The 26,847-nt window shown below is 44.4% G+C and overlaps 1 protein-coding gene across 5 annotated transcripts in view; it reads left to right on the top strand.

Moving 5' to 3' along the window:
• Positions 1-26,847, top strand: part of LOC120961629 (uncharacterized) — a 114,078-nt gene that overhangs the window by 76,078 nt on the left and 11,153 nt on the right. For 4 of the 5 annotated variants that reach the window (XM_040385507.2, XM_040385506.2, XM_040385510.2 and 1 more), the window contains exons 7-8: positions 20,869-21,066; positions 23,474-23,886. In XM_040385507.2, coding sequence (XP_040241441.2) covers positions 20,869-21,066; positions 23,474-23,886 — 611 coding nt within the window. The remainder of the gene's footprint in view (positions 1-20,868; positions 21,067-23,473; positions 23,887-26,847) is intronic. The other variant, XM_040385512.2, reaches the window with a different exon arrangement.

Here is a 26,847-nt window from a genome sequence, read left to right as displayed (position 1 = left end):
GGAAATATAGGAGCGCAACAACAAAAAAATCAATGTTCCAATCGCTTATTTCACTGCGAGCTACGGCCACTGCCCGCAAACGGCAAGGAAAATAAAACCAACCACCCCCAAAACTCGCACTCCACGTACCGAAGGGTACCAACGTCATTGCGGCAACCGTCCAGCAGGGCACTAAATTATTCAGGGCCCCATCGGTTTGATCCGCTGAACCCGGGCTGGGCACTTCCTGGTCCTTCTTGGTTCCACGGTTCCACACCTGGAAAACTGGCAAAGAAGAAAAGGCGCTGTCCTTGGCGCTGATCCTTACCATTCCACACCCTCCCTCTTTCCCCCTCTCTTTCTATCGGCTACTGATGCTTGATGTCCCGGGGAGAAAGGTTGGTTTGCTTTCGAGCGGAAATGAAGTGCAAACGACCATATCGGAATCGATTTTCCGTTGGTCCTCCACTGCTGGTGGCCTTTTTAAAACCCCAAAAACCCAAAGCCGATTGAGGGAATTTTATGGTACCACCTTCTCTTTAACCCAACCTTGCGGTATGTTTAAATCAGGTCTACCAGCATCTTTCCCCGGTCCACCGTGCCCGATTGCATTTATTTCAATGTGATGAATTCGATGACTTTGATGCGAATAATCGGATTCCTCGTCAGCTCGCAATACGCTGTCGGTAATCATGCCGATAATGATGAGCAGGGCTGATGACGACGCTGATGATGAAGCAACTCCCGTGGTTTGCTTTCAAAAGACGCATGCTGCTCGTTCGTACGGAGCACCCGCTGGTTTGTTTGCTGTATCGAGGACTTTTGCTTTGCGATAAATTTCATCGCAATCCGCAAACAGTTTTTCCACTGAACCGTGCTACTGTCGCCAGTCACGCGTACTACTTCAGCGCATGCATGTATGGGTGTGTGTCTGTCTGTCTGTGTGTTGATTATTGTATCTGATTATATTCGAGAAATGAGAACCGTTTTTCGACCCCACGGGTGAACGAACGATTGGAAACGATGCCGCGTACACTCCATTTCCGAGTATCGTCCATGTGGGGAAATCGTTCGAGATATCGTTTCGGGGGCATTTCACGTAATTTAAACAGCGGAGTAATTTATTGCCCTTTGTTTCGTTATCGAGAACCGTTTGAAAGCGGCAGAAAAAGAAGGAAAATAATAGATTTGGTGCAAACGAACCTATTATATTGAAACTTTACGTGACCTGCAGCAACTGTCCTCATGGCGTCGTGTGAAATGATGATGCTTACGTATCACAGGTTATGTGTTCAAATCTTAACTGCACTCGATCTTTTAGCGCCATGAACAAACCTGAACAACTATATTTCCTTCAACTGAACTTATTAGTTAGTCAGTTTGAAGTAAGACAAAGCAGTACAAATAATGGTGCTTCTGTAGAAGCGCTTTGTGTTGGCAAAAAATACACATAATTTATTCAGACGCTTTGATGCAATTTTAATATCATTGAAAGCAAATCCATTAAATGTGCAAAGGAAAAACAAGGGAAGACGGACAGTAAAATGCAACTTTGTCCTTGCGTGCGACAAAAGCTTTCAAATTCACCATCAATCAGGCTGACACTTTTTATGCATTTGCAAGCCCTCAGCTAAAGATGCCGATCTGCCTCTTCTCCTCATTCAAACAAAGACACAAAAGACGATTCGCAATCGCAATACGAAACAGAAAAACAATCTAAGCAAGTAACAGACAACCGCGCGCACTGCCCACGGTGGTATGCCATGGATTACTGCACACACCCTAACAGCAATCTTCACACTTCCGCGTTCGATTGCTCGGGCGCTATTTCAAGCGAACCAAAGCGAACAGCCCAAACGGAATCTGGGACACACACAAATTTATGACCTCAATAAGGAGATGAAAGCAAAGCGGAAATGGAAACACGGTACGAGTTTCTAAGAACCCATCACCCCTAGAATCGTTCCCGTTTTGGGGAAGGCAACAGTTTTAGTGGATATATCGCCCTGCTAGTGAGCTTTTGATATCGCTCTGCAAACCCAAAAGCTACCCCACATTCCGAATGACTGCCTCTTCGGCACGACATTGTCTTAATGGTGGACGGGCGTGTGCGGAGGAACCAAAATATAAAAAAGGAAGTGATGATGATGTCGTTTATTTCTTTGAGCACGTTCCGCGATGAAACGGAACCGTTCAAACCAGCAAGCGCGTCTCACACGTCTGCTGCATCTTCCCTGTTGGTGTAAATCTCTTTCTCGTGCGAAAACTTCAAACAGGACCTTTTCCTCCTCTACCGGTAGTGCCGGGGCGTAAGGACTCCCGGTAAAGTGTCGAGTGTGTCCCATCGCTGCCGGCATCCAGCAGTGTCGGAGTGTGTCTCCCTGGAAAGTAATGGGAATAAATTAAAAATAAACAAAATGGCCCCGGTGCGCTCCGGGGAAGATGAGCGACACAGCTGAGTCTTCGTTTCCGGGATGATGCCCGATTCTTCGTCAGTGTCAGATTGGAAGTGTTCTCGTTCCTTTCAAGCAGCTCGACCGCCTGGTGCTTGGATTGAATTAATAGTAATCACTTTTATTGCGTCGTGAATAGTACCACTGTGTTGGTGTGGAAAACTTGCTCGGGTTTCCTCGCTTGGTGAATTGCTGTAGAATGAGGTTAAATAGTGGTTCGTCAGCTTAACGAGCGTTTACTGATCAGTCTAGTAGTTGCCATTAGAGCGTAGAGACTGGAAAATGGCGCATCGATGACTCTGAGAGCCGCAAGATCGGTTTGATTTGATGACTTTGCTGAATGTTGAGAGTGCTCACTGAGACACTGAAGTTATAACAGAGTTGCAAACCTTCTGATACAAAGTACTCTATCCCCTCAAAGAGAACAGGCAACTCTAACGAACCACATTATTACTAACATTTTTTTCTAGCAATCTCCTGTTTGAAGGAGAAAATCTAATACCTTCCTCCTGCAAATTCCCCAACTAGACTTCTTTCCCTTTGAATTCAACACCTTTCGCCTGGTCTCAAGCAAATCAAGGTTAGCCTAGGGTCCCGCTGATAAGCCACCTGAAACCGTGTGAATCAAGCATCCACCTGACTGCCGGTGCATTTTCCCGAGACGAAGGTGACTCGCGTTGAAACCCGGCCACCTTGACTTGCCTTGACCTTGCGCTAGCGGGAAGAAACCCGAACGCTGCGAAGCATTGTTCGTAGCTGCACTTTTCATGCGCAATTTGAATAAAATAGTTTGTTAAAGAATGCCAACTGCCGTTCCGCGCGCAAGCCCTAAAGGCAGCATGGCTGTCGACAGCGTTTGCAAGGTCATGACACACCGTATATCGCACCCGTCCCACCAGGAACACTGCATTGTGTAGGAAGGATTTGCCATGGCTGGTTATTCGATGCCACATACGTACTAGCCTCACATTATCCTTACCTACGTATGGGTGTGTATGTGTGTTGCAAATTATTATCAGCAAAGTAGAATTTCCCAAGCGAAAGGCTAGATTTCCCATTTTCCCCTTCCTGGGGTCATGTTTTTTTTTATATTATTTCTTGTGCTTTCGTTTTAACACAAATGGGTAAAGGCAAACCTCATAACTGCCCAGTACGCAAGAACGAAAGGTGAAGGCGCGGGGAGAACACGAGCAAAACACATCATCTGCAGCTGTGCGATAAGTATCGCCAAATTACCGGTAGCCGTAAATTTACGGTACAATTTTCACACTCATTTAAATAACAACGCTTGCAGGGAAGACAAAATCATGATACTGAGAAGAGCAAAAAAAAACATCCAACCAAACAGCACTGTCGAAGAAAAACGTTACCATTGGCATAAAAAAACGGGGGAGCACAAAATAAAAAGTAAATCTATTTTGTCCGCATAGAAATAACTGCCTTCGGTGGAGGTGGAGAACGAGCAGAAAAAATACCCCCCTGTTCAACCCCAAAAGGTGCAAGGTCGGTCGTGTCGGAAGTGAAACTATATATTTTCCACCACGTCCAGCATATGTGCACACGGGGTGGTGCACATACTTTTTTATTTGTTTGCTCTGCCATCTTGCGCGTGGCCCACCGGCGACACAAACATTGCCAACACACCAAACGGAACAACCTTCGGTGACACTTTTGCGACACTGGAGCGACCTCCAGTTTTTATTCCCCTATGACTGCTCGCTGCTTGTTTTTTTTTGGTCAAAATCTGCTCTCCTTTGAAATTGCATTCGGAGTTGTTTTTGAATGCCAAACAAACCAGAAGAAAAGGGCACACTACTTCGGCACGGCCACCAATCGTTCGCCATGCAGGTACGAGACCACGGTTGTTCTTTTGGCCACGGGTAGCAAGCAAATCCATTGCAGCCTGTCCTCGCTTTTGCAACCAGCAAACGGTGTCAAACAGGCGCAATGAAATAGTAGCGCAAAGCACAGCAGCGGTTCGGGTGTTTATGATTTGTTGGTTTATCTCTATTTGGATAACACATGGTGTGGTCGCGCTGCAAACAGCTAATGTGGTGTGAAAAGTGTCCGTTTATTTATTGTTTCGCTGGCAAATAAAGTATGCAAACGCTGCCAGGGGGCTGCCAATGCATTGTTTTCGTGTGCTGAATGCATTATACCGATGGAAGAGAGGGTGTTATGTTGACAGTTTTCGTGCTTTGTGGTAATTAACGTTTGCCGAAAGATTATCGTATTGTTTTATTCAGCTCAATGCGCCTGCATTTGCATGGTTTTCATAAGCTCAAGGGTCACAGAAATGCTTAAAGCTTCATCGCTTTCACGTTTGCAAACGTCTCGTTCTGTTGCATTTTATTAGCTCAACGATTTATGGTGAAACAAATTGAAAACATCGGGTATTGCTGATTATTGCTGTCGAACATGACAATACAGCCCTGCATGATGCTTTTTTGTTTTACCTTGACTAAAGTTGGGTAAAATTGGTTGAAATAATTGCTGTTAAGGTGCAATACCACCTAAAGCCATAGAGTTTTTCTGGTTTGTTTTACAAAAAAAATACATTTTAAAAATTATACAACAGAAAATATACTCATTTTCCTAAAAAAAAGCTACCAGCACGAAACAACACTGAAGTGGGGAAAAAATCACATTTCAACACAGGCCTTCAACAACATTGATTCAATCTCTTCCCAAGAACGCGTCTCCCTCTCCGTCAACACGCAAACAATGTGGAAGCTCGAAGTGGATCATCATTTTCAAGCGGATGGTCAAATAAATTGGCTATTGTTAATACGAAACAATTGCCCTCGTTTGAAGTGGACGGGGCGTTTCCCCTTACGTTCTGGACTTTTACTTTTATCGTTTTATGCGTAAAAATCAATAAACGCGAAACATTTCCCTGCCTGTGATGCTGACTACTGCCACCAACACTGTCCACAGGCCCGGAAGCGGACGGTCTTTGGCACGGTCGGAGCCGTTTTATTAGCACCGTAAAACTTTTGCAATTTTATGATCCTATTTATTGTTTCGATTTTATTTCAACGATACACCAACAGCTTGAACAAGTTGTCCCTGGTTGCAAACATTCCTCACAAAAACCAAACGGGACTATTCAATCATGTCTGTAAGACGTGCAAGATCGCAAGCCGACGAGACCCACTGGTTGGTCATGTTTGAGAAGTTTCTTGCAAAAAAAAACTTCCCTCAGAGCAACTTGATAAGTGAGGTTATTAAATTAATTGAAATATTTCTGTCATTCCTATTCCAACGACGCCGAAGCTCTGGTGCCGAAGATTTAGATTTGGATTTTCTTCGCCCGAAAAAGCAGCCAAACCCGTATTTTGCTGCGGAATTTTAATTGACAAATATTTATGACAGTATCTGTCCGTGACTGCTCGGTCCATTTCCTTTTCTTAGAAAATTATAAAACCCTTCTCTAGCTCGAATTCATACCAGTAAAGGGTTGGAGGAACAAGGAAAACACAGAAACATATGATGCTTTGGTCATGTCTTTGTTTCTCGATTCCTGGAAGGACCTAAACACCGTTTCCGATGTTTACCAGCTTCAGCTAAAAGTAAACATCCAGCAAAAGCAAAAGGACATCCTGTGGCAACTTCCCGGAACAGAAATCAATACTTGGGGGCTGAATCAAACCAAGCTACCCTGCAGGTTACACTTAGCCACGCTCGAAAACCAACAAGACTTTACGCTACGCTTTACGCTTTAGTTCAATTATGTATTGCCCAAACCGAAACAGGCCCATTAAACCACCAGCCAATCCACCGAAAAAGGAATTAAATGTTCAACTCAAAGCACCATCAGCCCGGAGCTATCAAATACCGCTGATTAAGTGTTAACCACACGGTTGAAATGCGGGTTTGTTTGTGCACAACCGCTACAAAAGGATTTTACAGTGCGCTTTGCCTGTCCTAAACAGGTGTTACGGTTAGCTGAAGTGACACACACCGAAAAAAAGGGAGATACATCACCCACTGAGGACCAAAAAATTTACAACTCCATTACACCTTGTCTGAATCCCTTCCGGTGACAACACCAGTGGGACGCGTTTTCACGACTGTCCCTTCCTGCTCGGGAAGGTTTCGCTGCGTAAAATAGAGCGCAGCGTTGGCGTTTTCGAAACATGCAAAGCAGGATTAGTGCCCGTTGGGATTTTTCAGTACTGTGCTACTTAGCGGGGTCTTTATTTGCCTTAGTAACCTGTTTTGAGGTGCAAATATTTGAGATTTGTGATACCTCCTACCCTTATACAAGATGAGCATTATTTATGTAGGAAAGAAAAACAAAATCCACACAAATTTCCTCGGAATTTCATTTCAAAAATCTCACCTCGAAACGGACCGGATGTTCCCTTACTTCTCAGTGTAAATGTCAACGCTGCATAGTGCAAAGTCGTCTTTATTCTCTGAACACCTGTCACCTGCGTCTCACCTTTGATATCCACCCCACTACTGTCCACACACGTACACGTCAATCCAATCCAACACTGAGACACCATTGGACCTTCACACAAACAGCCAATGCACACTGCCTACCAACCATCACCACCACTACCAGGGACCACCGAGAGACAGTTGAAAAAGAGAGAGAGAGAGAGAGAGAGAGAGAGAGAGCAAGAGAAGGAAAGAGGAAGGGAGTGAGATATCGAGAATAAGTAGCACACTATTGTAGACAGTACTTGTGTATGTCTGTTTGTATGTGTGAGAATGTTTGTGTGTGTGAATGAGAAGGAATGAGAGAGTGGAAGCGAGAAAGAGAAAGAGAGAGAGAGAGAGAGAGAGAGAGAAAGCAAATACAAATGGCCTGTTTTGTGTTGTTGCCGGTGCGTTGTTACAGTGCATACCACGGTGCGACAGCTGCAGTCTGCTGGACCGCTGCTTCCAGTGTCCGCTGTCGCGCCATTCGGAGTCGCGCGAGTGCGGCTGCCAGTTCGCGCTGCTGCACCGGGCGGACACGGACAGCTAGCATCCGGGTGCGGATGCGGCGGCACCGGCGCCCGCGGCCCACCCGGCCCTGACGACGGAGGACGCGGCCGCATCCGAGCCGCTGGCCGCCCAGCCGCACCATTCGCATCCCCATCTGGCCGTGGCGGCGGCAGCACCACGCCACGGTGAGCCGGCGCTCCGGTCGCCGGCGCACGAGATCCGGCGCCACTCGATGGTGCCGCACGGGACGGTGCCCACGCTGCTGCACCACGCGCACCACGGCAGCCGCCAGCCGCTGCTCGGGGCGGGCCACCACCCGCACCCACCGGGCCACTCGCTCGCCAACCACCGGCATGTGCATCCGCTGCTGCAGCGCCACCGCTCCGAGGATCGGCCGCTGCTGCGGCACGCCCACCGGCCATCGATGGTCGGGTGCCAGCGTCATCTGACCAAGCCGCTGCTGAAGCGCCCGCTGCTAACGCACGCACACTCCGTGCAGCAGGCGGCGGGAGCGGCGGCATCGACGCCACACCACCATGCCCCGCACCATCACCATTCGCATCCGCGGCTAAGCCAAAAGTATCGCCAGACGCTGTTCTCGCGCAGCAAGCAGTACACCTCGGTGTGCAGCGGCGGCAGCAACAGCACCACGCACTGTGCCGGGGACAGTGGCACGCGCAGCCGCTCCTCCCGCGAGCACGCCGACGACGATGTTGAAGCCTGCGTAAGTGTTCTACAACCACCACCACCACCAACCACCACCAACTACCACCACAAACCACCACCATCATGAACCAACACCCACCGGAAGCTTCCTCCTCCCAAGGGTGGTAGTCTGAAAACGGATGGTGCCCCTTGTCCATATTTTTTCCCCAATCTAAACACACACATATGCGCACGCACGTGACAGCTGTCAAGCGGTGGATCAAGCAGTGCAACTGTCACTGAGAGAGTCAAGCCGCACAACACGCCCTGTTCGTTTGTCCGGTGTACTGCAACATTGATGTGCTTATGCGAGCTGAACGCTCAAGTCGCTTGCGTTACGGAAGTCTCTTCACAAAGATTGTGTCTTTATGTGTGTGTGTGTCCGTGTACGCGTGTATGTGTGTTTTTTCAAGTTCCAGTTTTTGTGTTGTCCCTTTGGCTCACGCCTAACACAACGCCAACCCTCCTACACACACACACATACAACATGATATACGTAAAACACATCTCATCAACACTTGCAGTACCACTAAACATACACTACGTAGAACCACACCGTAAGCTAGACAACCATTGCCAGTAGTGTGTCTCCGTGTAGTGAACATTGTGTTGTGCCGCAGAACCCTATCCACCCCAGCCCCAAAACAACCTCTGCTGGATAGTGTTGTTTGCTGTGCCTGTGATTGGGCGGTGTGATTCATTGGAGCTGATCCCACCGTTCGGTAGGATGTCCATCAGCTGTAGCTATCGTATGGTGAAACACACTAGGTCTCCGTTTGTACCTGTCATCCAGTAGGCTATCGTGACTCATTGTGTTAAGTTCCCGTTTACTAGGCGTTGAAGTGACAGCTTGAAAACTGTTATACAACTGTTATACCTATTGCTAGTGTTGACACATTGCGTTAAACTATCTCTCTCACTCTCGCTCTCTTTCTCTTTCTTTATCTCTCCAGTACTATCTCTTTCTCTCATTCTCACAAATATTCTTAATCTCGGTACCTCGCTCTATCTCTATTTCTCTTTTTATCGCTCTGTATCTCTCTCTCTCTCTTATAATAATTCGCTGTCAATACTCTGTCTCTTGTTTTGTGTTGTTTGTCTGTGTGTTGTTATGTTGTCTATCTTGTACAAACAAAAAATTGCTGTAAATACAACCGACCAGTACTCCACCAGATAGCTTCTATCCTGTATATTTATTAGACGCGAAAAGCAACATATACATCCCAATTTATTTTACCTTCCGGAATATGTACAAAGTTATCTGATCATAGCAGAAAACGTAGCGTAGAAGACAATTAAGTCAACATCCTTTTTGTAGTGAATGTTGAACCATTACTATTTTAGGGCTAGTACAAATGATGAAATATTCTCTTGAAATTGTTAACCGTTGTACTAAATGCACCATTACTATACTTTCAGCCTTCTTAGTACACACGGCACTCTGCAAGTGATTGTGCTGGAAAAGGAAAAGCAAAGTAGCATTTAGTATTCTCTTCTTAGGAAATCAAAACTGTGCAAGCTTATCTGTCCAAAGCCATCGTTCCGGGTAGGGCCGGTGGATAGGGTTCTGCATTGGCGCATCGCAAGGTTTTCGCTACTTCCGAGACAGGCTGCTGTACTGTGCGGCAGCAACAGCTTCACAATCATACCACAATCTCTGTCCAATTCTGACTTTTCCCCCCATCTTTCTGCCCTTCTTTTTCCCCTACAGTAACTGACCACACTGGCTCGGTCGATCCGGTGCGTGCGTCCGCATCACCAAGTGCTAATTCCGTTTCCGTAGAGTAGATAATTCGCCTTTGCCTCCTTAATACAAAAGCCCCGCTCGAAGGCACCCAGCCTGCCAACCTGCAACGCAATCAATTTAATTGCTCCAAATCAATAGGACCCGTGTGAAGGTGTTTCAAATAAATGTGTTGCCGTACAGGAACAGCAAGCAAGCCTTGTGGAACAAATAATTTATTGTGATATTGGAACTTTGCCGACTGAAAGATTGTAGTACATGTTGAAGCGCTTTGTAGACTAAATAGACTAGTCGTTGCTCCAGTCCGCACACACACCCACACGTGGTTAATGTCTGACATTGACACTTGAGTTTAATAAAAGATTCATTCGGCTTACTCCACACGCTGTTGTGATAATGTACCGTGTGGGAACGCTGCAGCTAGCAATGTAATTCTTCTCCAACCGATACGAACCAATCATTAAATCGCCTTCGAAATGTCATTTCATCCATGTGGTAAAGTTTCCCAGAAGCAAGTTAGTTTGCCCCAAAAAAAAACACACACACCCTGTCCTATAATCGTGACCTTGCCGTGGTAGCCAGCGCTCAACATTAATGACTTCCAGTAGCGGTGACCTCTGCACAATTCTCCCTCGGAAACGGGGCTGCAGAGTACTTTGGCTTAATGAAACGACGGCTCACTTAACCTTAACCTTTTCGGCCTGCTCGCTACCTTGAGTGCGTGCGTGGTGCTCCAGATACAGATTGACCATATCGGAAATAGGGTGGGCAAAGAAGGAAAGAAAAAATCAACCTAATCGAGTGTTTTTCAAGCGTAGATACTCTCCTTAAAGTTCTGTACGCATCGGCTGACCGGCCGATAGTCCACCAGCACGTTACCCACCAGGTCTAATCGGTGGCTCTCGGCACCTAGTTAAGATCGCACAATGCCTGTGCCAGTGAGTGATTTCAATCAAACGTTGTTGTTTTTTTCTGCTGCTTTCGCCAAAAATATACACACACACACACACACAATCGTGCACGTTTGCACGCAATTTGGCCATTTTTCGTTCGTTTGCGTTTGCCGGCCGTGTTAGGGCAAGGTTGACGAATCGTTTCCGCCTCAACGCCAGTGGCCGTTTGGCGAGGTTTGTTCACGGGCGATGGAAAAGATAAATGGATCGGCGATGGAATGGAATGTGCGTGGTGCATTTCCCTTTTTTATTGGCCAGATTGTGGCTGATGGGAAAAGTCAAGCATGTGACAGCTCATTTAAGCTAAGTGTTGTTCACGCTAACGAGACCAAGGATTAATTCATTTTGATTTGTTACTATATACAGTGGCCGGCAATATAAAGTGGCCACTACTTACAATTTTACATTTTTTACCTTTTTTCCGTGAAAAATGAAGTTATTGTACTGCTTTATTTTTTGAAACATTGCTCGTGATATGCTTAAGAATGCGCAGTACGATAGCATGACAAAAATGAGAAGTTTGCTTTAAGAAAAAATATTTTTTCCAAAATTGATCAAAATCACTGTGCCAAAATAAAGTGCCCACTTTATTCATTGTACAGAAAATATTTTTCTGAACAAATATAACACCAAACTTATAATTTTTTATGCGTTCCTCTCGCATTCTTTACATGTTCGAGGTTCTTTAGCGTATTTTTTTTCTAATTTTTAAAGGTTTATCTAGTTCTGCATCTAGTTTTTGCATCTGGTTCTTCTCAAGCGTTATCAAGAGCTTAAAATTTAAGTTTATTTGTTTGTGACACCAGTTTTATCCACCTTCGCACATAGAATCTGCCACAAATTCTCGATGGAACCAAGATTTAGACTTCATGGAGGACATGCAAGGTGTTTTATACGATACTAGTTGAGAAATGTTTTTTGTATTGATTGTGTGTGTTGAGATGTTAGCCTGTAGGAACATGTTTTTAGTTTTCAAACCCCATTTTTTTTAAAGAAATATCCAAAAGTATTGATGAAGAATGCTAAAAAAGGTATAAACCATAGTTGTACTTTCGATTCACACCAGTTTTCCCGCTACTCCTAAAGATAAAAATCCCCTAGCTATCACATTCCAATTTTCGTAATTTACTGCTCGTTAGAAGTGGCGTCCTTCAAGTTCCTCGCCCGAGCTACAGCAAGACTAACAAAGCCAATTAGCTTCAATATGATCAAGAACATGCAGATATATCGTAAGATTGTCGAAAAACTGATATTTGGATAGATGAGTCCAAATTAGAACTGATGTTCAAAAATATCTAGACGCGATCCAACAAACCAATATGTATGAAGAGTGCAATGTGATGACCAGGGAAGGGATTTCCATACGAGAAGTGGGGAGCATGGTTTGAATCGATGGCATAATGAAAGCTAATACTTATATAAGCATCCTGTGTGAATTTATCTTTTTTCTGTGAAAAATACGGAGTTAGTAAATAAATTGATGTTACAACCGGAAGCGACTCAAGTTATACACGAAGAATTTTTTAATTATTTTTTTCAATCAAATCGAATAAAACTTGTTTAATGGCTCCCACTTAGACTTAACTTTAATCCTATCGAGATTTCGTGTGCAAATTTTGATGCAAATGTGGTGAGAATGACGTGATTAGGAAAAACAAAATATGTTAAAGCTCTGAAATACTCCTAAGAAGAACAAATGCCAAATATGTGCAAATAAAACAAAATAAATTATGTCAAAGATCCTCGAACATGCAAAGAATGCAAGAGAAACGCATATAAATTATAAGTTAGATGTTATATTTCTTCAGAAAAATATTTTTAATAGAATGAATAAAGTGGGCACTTTATTTTGGCACAGTGATTTTGATCAATTTTGGAAAAAATATTTTTCCTTGAAGCAAACTTCTTATTTTTGTCATGCTATGGTACTGTGCATTCTTAAGAATATCACGAACAATGTTTCAAAAAATAAAGCAGTACAATAACTTCATTTTTCACGGAAAAAATGTAAAAAGTGTAAAATTGTAAGTAGTGGCCACTTTATATTGCCGGCCACTGTAGATACTAGTTCCAACACACTAATGATTAAGTCCATTTTCTCTGGTCTGCTTATGAATCAGCTTGGTCTTTTACGACTCTGTTTAACTATTAATAAACTGCACACGTTTGCCTTGTGTTATTGTTTAGGCGAAACGATGCGCACCCTAAAACCAACAACCATGTCTTAAAGCCAGCAGAAACTATCCTTTTCTGGACAAACTCCAAGATCTAATCAAAACAAACACCGTCCGCCCTACCCTCGGCCAGACATCAGAAATCCCGCCCAGGCGTGGCGGTCGAGCCACGAGCGCAAGATGAAATTATTTACAATCAACCTTTATTTGGCCGGTTCCCCCGTTACGACCCATTTGCCGTAAACAATCCACCAGGGCCCGTCACGACACCTTCGTGATCGACACCACCGGCTGTTGGAAACTTTACCAGCGCGTGAACAACATGTTCATCATGATGGGTGTGTGTGCGTCTGTTCTTTTGCCATCCAATCACACACCATCGGGCCTCCCTTGAATCACCCCGTAACTAATAGCCGTGTGGTTGATGTTGTTGTTTTTTTCCCCCGCGTTAATGTCTGCCAATGTGGTCGCCTCGGAGGCTCATCAACACTGCGGTCAGAGTTGTCCATTTTCGAGTGAGGCAAACATCATAATCAGCCGGCGGACGAGTTGGCACGAGCTGGTGCGAAATCGTCAATTGGCGCCGGAGTTACATACTGACCAGTAGGGTGTTGCTTTAGCTCACCCACAAACACAAACAGAGATACCGGCTGGACCAGAATCGGGCCGGAACTGGATGAACGAAAGAAGGACAAGCTAATTATTTGCACGCTTGCCTTACCTTTACGTGAGACGGTGGTTGCAATTTGCTGCCGCTGCGGGATGAGGTTAATGGGAAAACTTTTGCCGAAGGGAACTTTCCACGGTCTCTTTCTCCGCAGCGGCACGCTGGTAGATAATTAGCGGCGTACAGCCGTTTTGGCGCATTGCTGATAGTGGAAGCAAGTACAAGTATGAACAGAATTAAATTTTCATTTACACCTCCGGCCGTGAACGATGCCTAAATGCTTCTTTTGTATGAAAAGTTGGTGCTTGAATATGAGATTCATTTTTTATTATATTGGTAAAATAGGATAAATTAGAATACAAGTTTTACTTTGACTTTGGTTTTTTTTACATTTTTATAAAATGTCTCCCCATTTTTTATATTTTAAATAATAAACTCAACACCTTACTAAAGCAGCAGCCTTCATACTGTCCCAATTAGTATCTGAACTTGAGAGTAACTCATTAAAATCAATGTTCAAAAGAATGCAATGATTTGCACTTCCCTAGTCCCTTTATCTCTCTCGTTAACGAGTTGCTTCGTCATATGTGATAATTAACACCATTCGCTTCACTAGCATCATACAAAGAATGCATCCAATGGTAAGCTGCAGTGTTATGGGTTGTGAATGCTCTGTGCACAGTTATATTTTTGTACCACCCAAGCAACCCCACCATCACCGCTTGTGGGCTATTTGATCCTAATTATCTTCAATAATGAACATCCTCTAATGGACAGCAGAAGCCAATCAAACTCAAGACTGTGCTGTGCGTACTGCATTTCCCGTTACGTGTTGCTAAAAGAAACACAAACGGCCTGCCGGTTTGCATCAAAACTATCTCTGCTAGGGAGGAACACTGAACGGCAAGCGAAGGAACATCGATTTTTCTCCCATCCACCATTGCGCTCTAGAAATTACTGGGAACCAATCGGATATCCTTCGAACAGTATGACATCAGAATTTGTCATTACGAGCAGCAGTAGCAGCAGCAGCAACCAACGCAGACTGTTGCTGTCCATTCAATGCACGGCTGCTAAAGCACGGAACAGCGATCGATGTGGCATTGACAAGGGTGGGAGGGAGCTGAAATAAAACTGATCGATTTTCCATAACTTCCCATTTTCCATTGTTGCGTTCCAGTGGGCGTAACCAGAAACAGATCCGGTAGGAGGAAAACAGTGCACGTAAAAGCACATCGTACCCGTAGTGAAATACTCTTCCCGCAGGATAGTTCGACGGAAAAGGGGGCATAGAGAATATTGTTTATATGCTGCCGGATCGAAACTATTGATCTAGTAGCTGTCAGGCAACGACCTGCTGGGATGTGACCCCGTACGTGAAGTTAATACACAATGACTTTTAGCTGGAGTCATTGCTGAAAAACGAAGCTTCGACACTATTCAACCAACGAAGTTTTTGTTGGTTTAATGAAAACATAAACAACTGACAGCTTCAACGAACCCGCAATTATCATTGACGTGTAGCCAAATTCCCATTCGAAGAACTGAAATTGCATAAATTTGTTATACAATTTTCTTTCCATTGAATAATACGTAATGAACTTCGTTGCTAACATGCGTCAATCTTCATTTTAGACATATTAGATTTTCCCCTTGGATGGCTTGGCTTGCAACGTGCACTTCCTTCTCCATCAATCTTGACCGTTTACGTGTACGTGCAGGAGAGCTGTTATTTGCTCTATAAATCATACAAACGAAGGCCTTATACACCTCAATTGGGCGGGAACCGTCGATTGAGTTATCTCAACAGAAGAAAAGGTTTTAAAGCTAAAATGATGTTGGATGGCCTTATATCAAATATAAACATATGTTTGCACATGTTGTGACTATGTTAGTATATTATAACTAATACCAACACAAATGATTCATTTCGCGTCCGCGTTTGAATGCTGAACGTACCCTAAAACACTTAACTGAGTTTTATGAATTTTCACATGGAGACGCATGGTGCTTCCTATAAATTCTCACATGGAGACGCACGGTGTTTCATATGGCAACCATCATGGAGACGCATGGTACCACATACCACTCTATCCCAAGAATCCTTGCAGTGCATTCGGATTCAGCGGAGACTGCGGTTGAAACCACACATGCGTTATTGTATATACTTCATCGTGCTAAAAGACCTACTTCCCTACACGGCAATGATCGCCCACTCAAAAACAAAATGCCCATCCCTAAACACTTTTCCGCTTAACGTACTCGCACACCTCCCAAACCACACATTAAAAGACGGTTTCAGATTGAGCCAAAGCTATGATATAAAGCTGACGTACTATCGGCATAAATTCAGCTCAACTTCAAGCGTACGGTGAGCTTGCGTTCGTACCATCGATCCTTTGTTCGTGAGGTACCGTTTTTTCAGCCCTCCAAATGTCGATATCTTATACCAACCAGCGCCGGTAATGGATGCACTCATACGCGACCTCACTATGTGTGCACTCACGCCGAAGACGATGCGGCGGCTGGTTGGCCAGCCCGTGCACAAAGCCGGCTTACCTTTGTATGTCATGAATCATCGCCCCCCAGTTTTCGAGCAACCTGACTCGAAGCTGACTGCGGAAGAGATCCAAAGAGCGCCAAACAGCAAGGCATACCAAACCCACCTCTCACCTGCAGCCGTACCAGGTTGGAGCGGGTCGTAAAAATAAATAATGAAGTGTTTAGAAATAGCTCGGCTTAAAATTATTAATGGAGCGATGGAACGGATGTGTTGTTGCTGGAAATCAACTCAGCAGTACACCTTGCACCTTTGAGCAATACCGTCTGTTTAGAATGGTAGTTGTTTTGTGTGTTGCTTTTTGCAGAATTTGAAGCAAACCTGAAAGTTTTACCATTGAGCTAGTGGTACAGGGCAAAAGGGGAATTTTGGACTTTGGCAACACTACAACGTTACTTCATCGTGTTTGATTCTACAGAGGGCACACAATCACACTCAGCACAATCAAAACCAATTCCTTTTTGATGGAGTCACTCAACGACTTTTCCGTTCAAATGAGATAGTTGCTTATCAAACATAGATGTACTAAACAGGCTTCAATATAGATTAAGTTATACAGAGATGCGTTGTTATAAAATAATAATTCCTTTTAAGCTAAAACATGTGAATATCCTGTATGAAAATGACCCAATATTTGCACAATGATGAATTGACAAACAATTTTTCTGCACACTTTTCCCAATTCCGAGTCACCGATGATTTAATCATCATTTTATCATTCCGAGTGACAGCGGAACGCATACACTCAACCAACCATGCACTAATTTGTTAATTTGTCTCCCGTCGCGGAGCTACATCGCATTTCTACAATTTTTCGCTTTTACATTTTACATCAACGATTAATTCCCGGAGGCAAAAACAGTACCAAATCCATAATTAAGTGAAGTAATTGTATCATTTTGTCCATTCCGTGTACGCCACCCGCCAAAATCGCCTCGCACTATGATGTTTTGCGGTGTGAACCTGCCTACCCATGATCCTTGAGTTGACCCTGAGCCGGTTCGGATAAAAGCGCCAAACTCTTTCCCACTCTCTGTCTCTTTCTCTCAAACACATACACACACACACCACACGCAATCATCCTTTGGCAAACATCATGGACGAGAACGAGCGGGTTTGTTCATGGTCGGTTTTGTTCGTTGCCAAAACGAACCCCACGAGCAAGTAAGCAAACATGAACAATTTTTTACCGAAACACAACATGGCATCTTTTTTCTTTTCCTCGTACATTGTGCGCTGCTTTTTCCTGGTTTCTGCTTCCATTTACTCGATTTTATTTTTAAGCCACCTTTAAGCAGCTTAAATGCTCGAGCACACTCCTTGCTTTTGGGAGCTATTGTCACTGCCGCTGCTGCTGCCACTGATGATTACGAAGATGTTTTCGTTTTGTTTTCAACAGCTACAAAAAAGCTTATGAAATGAATAACAACCCTGCACGCTGCTGCACGCTACACATGCAATGTTGTCTTGATGCTCTAAGCTCATAACGATTTGTGCTTGATTCCATCGTTCGGAATGAAAACTATTTTACTGCCAAATGAATAACAGCACGATGAAGTTACACGTGCACGCAAAACGAATGAAACTGCACCAAAACACACACAAACACGTATGAAAAGCTGCACGAAAAGCGTGTGCAGTACTGTGCTGCATCGTACACTGCACTGATGTTGCTTGAAGCAGTTGGTCAAAAAAAAGTTGCAATATAAATTTCGAACATGTTGCAGCAAACGAAATAAAAAAAAACATACACCATCCAAATTCTACATGAAACTTTTTCTCCCAATTAAGTTTTTGCACGAGCGCTTGAGTGCTGTACAGAAACGTATCCGTTCGTCCGTCCGTGCATCATAATAAAAACATTGGATGATGCTAGCAATTCATTGTATCGCCAGCTGGTAGCGCAATAATAAATCTAATCTTTTATTGATTGGCTTCATTCGGCGCATCGTCCGCAAAACTTCAGCACCATGTCAAAACAGTTCAGTTCTTTCGTCGAATGCGTCTCGTGCTAATCGGCCCAACCTCCTGCTTCGATCAACAAAACTGCATCCACTCTTTTGCTAGTGCCCGTTTATCTTGTTTCGAGAGCGGCTCTGCTCGCCACCGGACTGCCCAGTTGGTCAGCTGGATGCACACAGCAACCCATAAACTAACGAGTGCCCAGTGTTGTGGTGCAGTTAGCTTGAAGAAACGTGCCAATTGCAGGACAGACCATGCACGCTCGTTGCCCGTACGAAGGCAATCGACTATGATGCATCCCTGTTGGAATTGCAATGGTAGCAGGGTTTTTACCGTGCGAGAAATGGTCCGACACTCACTGTTGATGGTATGAGTTTTGAGGAATTAGTTTATCCCCCATCCCAAAATGGGGTTAACTCAGTGTCGTTATTTTCAAACGATCTGCCATCAAACGGCATGAGTTTCATAGTAGCAGATGAATGCTGTACAATAAATTGCATTTACTTAGTGTTTGCTTGCAATGATGGGGGATGTGTAGTTTGTAGTTTAGTTCATGATCCCGATTGTACATAAAAGGATCGCTAGATTGTTAAAGTAGTATACCAAATTATTTTTCTATGACATATAGAAATAAGCTTGAGTACTATTACAATTGTTGCAGATCCCGTATGGCTAAACTGAAATTTTGTTTTAAATTTAAAAATACAGTATTTCTGAAGCCGACATAAATGAAGAACTTCTAATTACATTTACTGTACAAATAACATAAGTATTTTATTTCACTACAATTGTGATCTTATGTTGATGCTGTTTTATGCATTCACCCAACAATAGTTTGTTAATACTTAAAACCTTAGTAAATTATGGTGAATACAGTTATCGCTTTCACGAATAATATTGCTAACAGAACATTTACTTACAAAAAAACGTCATTAAGGCTAGATTAAGCTTTTGATTTCATCTATACCAACAATAAACTATGTATTAAAGATCTCCCTCCATTTTTGAAACCCAATCTCTGTACATAGCTTCATAGAACAGTTAAAGTCTTTAGAACTGTTTGTATAGAACGTCACCCAAAGATTCCTTCGTTTTTAGCCTTTTACTTACTACCCTTGTAGTGTGCGAAGGTCCGTTTTAGCACACAGCTTATGGAAACATGGAAACTTTCCATCCCATTTCCCATCGAACAAATATCGCCGGATTGAATTTCGTGCAATGTTTTGTCCGTTTTCTCACCGCTTGGGCTTAGTATTGATTTTCCTTCACAGAATCGAGTTACAATAAAAACAAAGGACATTTCCTACTACCCTGCTACTTTACCTTTCGCACAAGCTTAAACCACGTACGCACACACGAGCGATGCACATATGCTAGAAATTTCACAAAGCTTGTACAGAACAATTACAATTAACTTCATTCAACCGATGCACGAACTTTGCAGTCTCGTTTGTGCGCTATTGTTACTGTTGCTGGTACCAAAAAAAAAAAGCGTTTTTAAACGCTATTACCTTGCGCTTTCGAAAGTTGTCTCACGCTTTCAACCCACAACCACACATCCACACACACATACACACTTGCAACTGCGCACACATACACGCAGTGGGCCTAGCGTGAGTGTGTTTCAATTTTCGTCCGCTCAGTGCTTTGTTGAACTTTTCCCCCGTTAGTATTGCGCTGCTTCCTCCCTTGTAGCTGTTGGCGTTGAAGCTTTCTCCATAGGCAACGCTCCCCTCGCTTTTTTTCCATGTCCACCCCTGTTCGCCTAGCTGTGTTGCATATCCAAGATCGATTCCGTATCTGCCCGAATAGTTGCTTCATACCGAATGTCACACAAAACCTCAACCAGCTCAACCGGTAGCAGCTTAATGATTTTCCTTCTTTTCCCTCCCTGCGGCCACATATTTAATCACAAGTAGACAACCCTAGCATACCCCCATATACCCTGTTGCTCGTCCCTCATTTCATCACGTTGGCTTTTTGGTTTTGCTTTACCTACCTACACGTTTCCGCCCTATACGACAAAACCCCGCTCGCTAGCGTTAACTAGTGATGTGTCACCTTTTCCTTTCAATTACATTTTGACACATTCGTCGAAGAGTGGAACGACACCCTTTCTCTATGCTTTGCTGAGATTCACCTCCCTCACTACTCTTCCTCTATGTATCTGTCTCGCTCTGTCTCTGTCGCTCTTTGTCTCTCTGCTCTGTCTGTCTTTATATGAACGGCTCACGCTCTTTCTCTCCTTCTATATATCTCTTGCTCAATTCAATTCACACCCAATCACACACACACACCCAATCACCGACACAACCTATTTAATCTATTGTCTATTTCTGACTCTTTCTGTGTTTTTCCCCCTGTCTTCACCACATCCGGAATCATACATTCCGCGCCCGCCGACCAAATTAAAGCCACTCTAAACTAATTTCGTTTTCTGCTCGATTCTCTCCCTGCGCCCGAAAAATGTCCACCCGCCACTGACTCACACCCGCCCCGAACGGTTGGAATTCGGTCGCCTTCTGGACTGCGGGGATAATCCATCCGTGGTGGTCAACGTGTCCTGGGGTTTGCGGGTCTGCCGACCTTCTCTGTGCACTGGCACCAAAAAAAAAAAAACAAAAAACACCAACCCTCACCCTAACCCACCCCACACGCCCCCACACACACACACACTGGCACACCTTTTGTGGCCCCTTCCTGCGGGGTTGGGCGGTCGCCGCTCGGCAGCCTTACCATCCGTGGCCGGAGGAGCCCTCCTCGGTGATCTCGGAACGTTGCACCCGGGCCCGTATCAACTCGGCCATCTTCGTGTCGTCCGAGGGCAAAGGGTTCGACTCGATCGAGTTCATCCGACGGTACGGCTCGCAGAGTGTCCTCTGCCGGAAGGCCAAGAGTGCCGAGAACGTGTCGGCCTCCGAGCGACAGGTGAGTGTGCTGCTGTTTGTGTTTCGTTGTTTTGTTGTTGATGTTCCGTACCTCACCACAACCACGCCTCACTCTTTGGCGCGCTCTCTCTCTCTTTCTCTATCTCTCCATATCTGTCGCTCTATCTGTCTGGGTTACAAACACTGTTGAGTGTGACTTAATTAGCTTTGTGTGTCTGTGTGTTGTTTATTTGATTGTTTGTTTGTTTGTCACCCACCGTTTTTCGGAAGCTTATCCTACACAATGGAAATAAAATCCACCTCGCCATTCTGGTTTTTAAGTGTTTTTTTATTACGTTACTGAAGTGCTTCTAGTCAAAACCACTTTTCCCTGTGTAAGCATTCATGCGAATGTGGAGTTTTAAATGTTTGCAATTGACACATTCGCTCCCGATCCACCGTTTTTGGAGTGCTCCACCGTACCGTGTGCACAAATCTTAAACACTTAAAGCACAAATCAACAGGTTGCCATGTCATTTAAAGCCTTTCGCTCTTTTTCACACCCTTCCAACACACAAAGACAATGGTAGCACCAGCAATCACTGAGCGGCCCCCAAGGGGATGCTTCTCTGCTGTCACAACGTAAAAGCGTCACTTTGCACGAGTATGTCAAATATGTGTATTGATTTAATTCGGACTATATCAAAATTATTTTTCTCATTTGTAATCAATTTTGATGTTGTATCATAAATGTGTTATTGATTCCTTTCTCCACACGTTGTGCGTTGAAATTGTATTTTTTTTTAAATAAAAGCTTACAAATTGATGCTTTCGATTATCGGTAATTGAGCTGCTTACCTTGTTAAATCAACCAAGCTATCAACTCAATGCAATGAATCAAATAAACCCTATAATCCAAAATTTACTAAAATCCATTAAACACAAACATATACCTTCGTATTATAAAGCAACTAATTTTAAATTTGTTTCTGAAATGATTTCAGTACTTCATGAGCATCACTATTTAACTGTTGACCTATTGGCAAACAAAATGTTTATACTGTTTGCCATGTCGGTTTCCAATTTTTGATAGTGTTAGTCAACTATTAAGGCCGGGGTACATTGTCCGTACTCGCTAGTGTAATTTCGATTTTCACTAGCCCATCTGGCGGTGGCTGACCGAAGCATTTTTCCAAACAATTTAGAACCGCTTCAGACAAAATGTTATTTTTCCATGTTTTTTACTTAAACTGGACTGGAAAAGTTTTGTAAAAGGTAGATACAAAGCGACATGTGAAAAGCGACAAAGGTAAAAGCGACATGTTCTGGATGCATTCCAGTCGTTTTCGGATAAAAAAGCTGTTAAAAAACTACTTAAATTTGAGATCCGGCACGACCAGTCCCTCGATGACCAAAACAAGCTTCCACCAGTCGCCGCCAGATGTGCTAGTGAAAATCAAAATTACACTAGCGATTACGGACAATGTCCCCCGGCCTTAAAATATCTCTTGAAACTACAACACTTGAACTGCTGCACACACCGAGAATTGTATGAAGTATTTTAAATTAATTAACTAAATACAATTGTCACATGTTTTCAACATCTGGTTTTCATTCCACGTAATCTAAATCTCATGATCCTTGATGTATTAGAAGTTATAAAGCTTTACGCTGTCAAACCCCTTCACATTGGTATACAACTAGTCAGCTCTGTAGCCCTTCCTGATGCCCTTCAAAAGCAGAACAAATCAAGCATCCCAATCCGTAGTTCCTCGCTCGTGGAAATAAGTTCATCAAATTCCGTAGCCTCGATCGAAATAGGGTTTTGCACCGCGTCGCACACCAACCAAGTCCATTAGGAGCGGCGTCTCTCAAGCGAAGGACGTAGAGTGTGTAGAGTTTGCACCGGTTCGATTCGATCGGCAGCATCCATCAACCGACCGACTCACCAGTTGTAGTGTTATTTCACCATAATCCTCCACCCCCACCACCCACCAACACACACACCCCACCACGCCCCACGACCCAAAATGTCGCTGTATGTTTCACCCCGCAGTAGAATCGTTCCCCGCGAGTGTTTTCCTTCCTTCCGTGTGTGCGTGCGTTTCTATGTTTTTTTGTGTGTTGAGTGTACTAGATGTAAAACCCTTGTGTCACCGCAAACCACCGATCCCTGTTCCCCTACACAACCCACACCACTCCAACACTACCATTGACACGAGGTGTGCACTAATGTGTGTGTATGTGTGTGTGTGTGTAACACTTCAACACTCTCTCTCTCTCTTGTTTTCGCAGCAGATATGGAACGCGGCGTCGCCATTGAACCACTGTTCCGAATAAATAAATGCCCATTTTCCGCTCTAAAGCTCCCAGGCTTCCCCAACATACCCCTCTCCCCACCTACTACCCACTCGTTACTGGTTTGATCGCACCGCACTAAATATCTCTGTCCGTTTGGCTCTTCACAGCGGCGCTTCTCCGAGTATCCCGAGTGGGAGACGGAAGACAGCACGACGGGCAACGGTACGTCCGCCCATTCGGCCAGTAACGCGCGGCGGAAAAAGTCGCTCCGGCAGGACTCGATCGAGATGGTGGAGTGTCACAAGGAGCCGGCCGCGGTCACCGTGCCCGTCCCGGTCCCAGTACCGACCGTGACGCCCGGTGCGGTACCGGTCGTCGTCGGCACGACGCCAACGCTCGTCACGGTCGGTGTGCCGGTCGCGATCGGCAGCAAACCGGCGGTGGGAGCAGCGTCCGCCGCCACTGTCACAGCCAGTGTCACCGCAGCGGCGGCAGGGATCGTCAAGCCGACGCCGAAGCTGTCCAACCTGCCGACACTCTCGGTGTCCGGACCGTCGCCACCGCACGAGGAAGAATTCCTGTAATGTATTGCCAGCTTTACTTTTGCCCAACTTCCCGCCGCCTTCTCCCATCCGAGAGCGTACTTTGCTTTTGCTCACCCACCCATTCCCTGTTTGCGTCTGTGCCATGTGTGTATAGAACAGCAGTTGACCAACCATGTTTCATGAAACATCCCTACACCCTGCGTGCGCTGTCCTGTGTAGCATAACACCAATCTTCAAACACGCTGCCGGCTGTGGCGCATTTGCCGTTTGCTGCCGCTTTTGTGTTTGCCCAGCCGGCCGGCCACTGTACAGTTTAGAGCAAAAGAGCGGCCAGGCCGCTAAAAACTAAAAACAACCCTGTAGAAATGTTTCATACCGAACCGTATTAGTGGTAATGCAGCTTTCAAGACGATTGAAGTGATCAACTTGGCAGGAAAGCGTAGATAAAATGAGAGAAAATAGAGAGAATACGATGTAATATTTCTTTTCCCCAACAGCGGATCACTTCAAGCGACGTCTGTAAATAGTAGTGAACGTGCTATTTCATACCGTAGAGTCCTTAACAATCAACATTCCTTCAGTGTTGGTTCCCTTTTGCTAATGCTTTAGCCGCGTAGTCTAGGACGCGTTAACCCATTTCCATTAAAGTTGCTAGAACGTGAAACGTCAAATCACTAAGCAAAGAGTCAAACAGAAGTTCAACCAGAATGGAAACGATCCAAACGGATTGTTATTTTCATATAGTTTTTAGCTTCCATGACCAACGCGCCAAAAGGTATGCATTCCGCATGGCACAACGTTCCAACTAGTCCTCTGTGACAGTTTGGACTTTAAAATTATTAAATTACCATGATTTTTTGATTAGTTTCTTGACGCTTCAAAATTATTGCCAACCTGATGAGCATTCTTCATGTAGTATGCATTTTAAACGAGGTGAAATCCACAACAGAAACAAAAAAAACTGTGACATCGAATACTAAACGCTAGCTCGTGTTGTTGACTGTTTGAATCCTGTTCGTAATTATTTTCCCTAAAACTGTTAACAATTAAAGTTTGCATGCAAATACTAGGCAAGATCTAAGGGTGACTGAAGAAAAGAATATAGCCGTAACTGCATTTTTTATATTCATATATAAGGAGGGAAAACAATATTTAATGTTTCAGCTACTCTATTCTTCAATAATAACTATTTTTTGAAGAGCAAACATTCGAAAAACGAAACAAACGAACACTCACTGTGACTGTAAACATATTTGAAACGGGGAAGTAAAAACATGTCTTAAAGTATCTCAAAACTTGTTGCTCGCAGCCACCGTAGCATGCATACAAATCGCCCATTTTATCACTCACAATTACAGACGCAACAAAAAATTAGCAAAATTGCTAACCAAAGTGTTACTATCCCTCAGCCACGATAAATACGAACGTAGACGCAGAAAAGAACAACTTAATTCTCCATTTCTCTATCAAGTTGGGTGACCTTTTCAGTGGCTTCAGCTTCAGCCCCTCGGTGATACAATCAAAGTAAAAAATAGAAAGGTTATTTCTATCGTTTTCCAAACTGCGCTCTCACAACACTCCAGGGAGCTGTAATGTAGCAGTTTTTGCTGAAATCGAACAAATCCCTCACCTTTTACTGCACTGAACCATGCCGATGGTGGCTTCTCTCGTTGGCGCTTTGATCCCATTTGACTCCCGTTTCTCGGGATCTCTTCCGAGCGTGCCGGGCATCATCGAGGTGGTAAACAATACTGCTAAATGTATTGACTTCGTGAAGATGATTCGATTGGCCAGTATACCCGCAGGGGAAACGGAATGACATTTTCCCCGATCATGTTCCATCGGCAAATCAAATATCGTTCTTGAAGGGGAAGAAGAAGAAATAGACTACAATATAACACACTCACATACAGACACACACACAAGAATACTCTGACCGACCGCAATCCCTAACGGTCCATCCGAATTGACCATTCGGATGATGAGATAGGTTTATTTTGGGGTGGATTTTTGGTCGTTTCTTTATTTGCCCCAACAACGACTTATGTTTTATCTGACGACCAACGAACGCTGCTGAGCGGTGTGGACCACTTCAACCGGGAACTACGCTGGGACGCTGGGCTTGATCTTGGGTTTGCAGCTTTGCGGGGATTTCTCTGAACGGGGATTTCATTTCTTCACGTCCACCCGCTTTGTACATCATCCATTGGCCATCAAGAGGTTCTTCTTGCTTTTCGCAATGTGCTTCCATTTCCAGCTCTATACGTATTACATTTATGTCGCTGCGTACGTCTACCACCCTTCCTGTCTGTCTGTGACTTGTCAATTCTGTAACCTGAATGTCAGTCAGTGCCATCATCCATCGAAGCGTAAGAGTAGGTTCGGCGGGGTCACATTTTCAGCTTTTCGATTAATGTACATCCGGGATCAACAAAAAAAGGGGAGGGGGGAGTCGAATGGATATGTACAGGTTGGATTCCACTTTCCCGGAATGCCCTTAACGCAAATACCCGGGCACCGTCCACTTGACTCGAGCTCGACTCAAACAAGGATAATCAAACGCCGAGTGGTTTCCTTTTCTGTGGCAAAACCGTCGTTGTTGTTGTTGCCGTCGTCCGTAAAAATAACAGTGACGAATTCGTCCCCCCATCGATCGGACGGGTTCTCCATTTTGCGGTTACTCTGTGAGGCCTCGCTGCCATACTCCATGGCCTCCATCCAGACCCCGTTAGGTTCATTCTTATCGCCCTTATTTTCCGATATGCATCCAAATCATCAAATTGTCAAACCGGCGTTGCTGTCGAGGTTAAGCAACCATCGCCACCATCGGCCGAGCCTAGCTTTTCGCCAACGCGCTGAGAGGTTGATCTTTGCCGCAAGCTTTCGACGAAATTCAATTATGCAAATCACGGAACGAAAATATGTAAACTATCCTTTCCCGGACCCAGAACGACCATCTGCTCTGTGTGTGTGAGTTGTACAAGAAACGACACTCG

This window comes from Anopheles coluzzii, chromosome 2 (genome assembly GCF_943734685.1).
Source record: "Anopheles coluzzii chromosome 2, AcolN3, whole genome shotgun sequence".
In the NCBI taxonomy this organism is placed as follows: Eukaryota; Metazoa; Arthropoda; class Insecta; order Diptera; family Culicidae; genus Anopheles; species Anopheles coluzzii.
The sequence above is the reverse complement of the archived record's forward strand: the minus strand, read 5'-3'. Positions and strand labels throughout refer to the sequence as shown.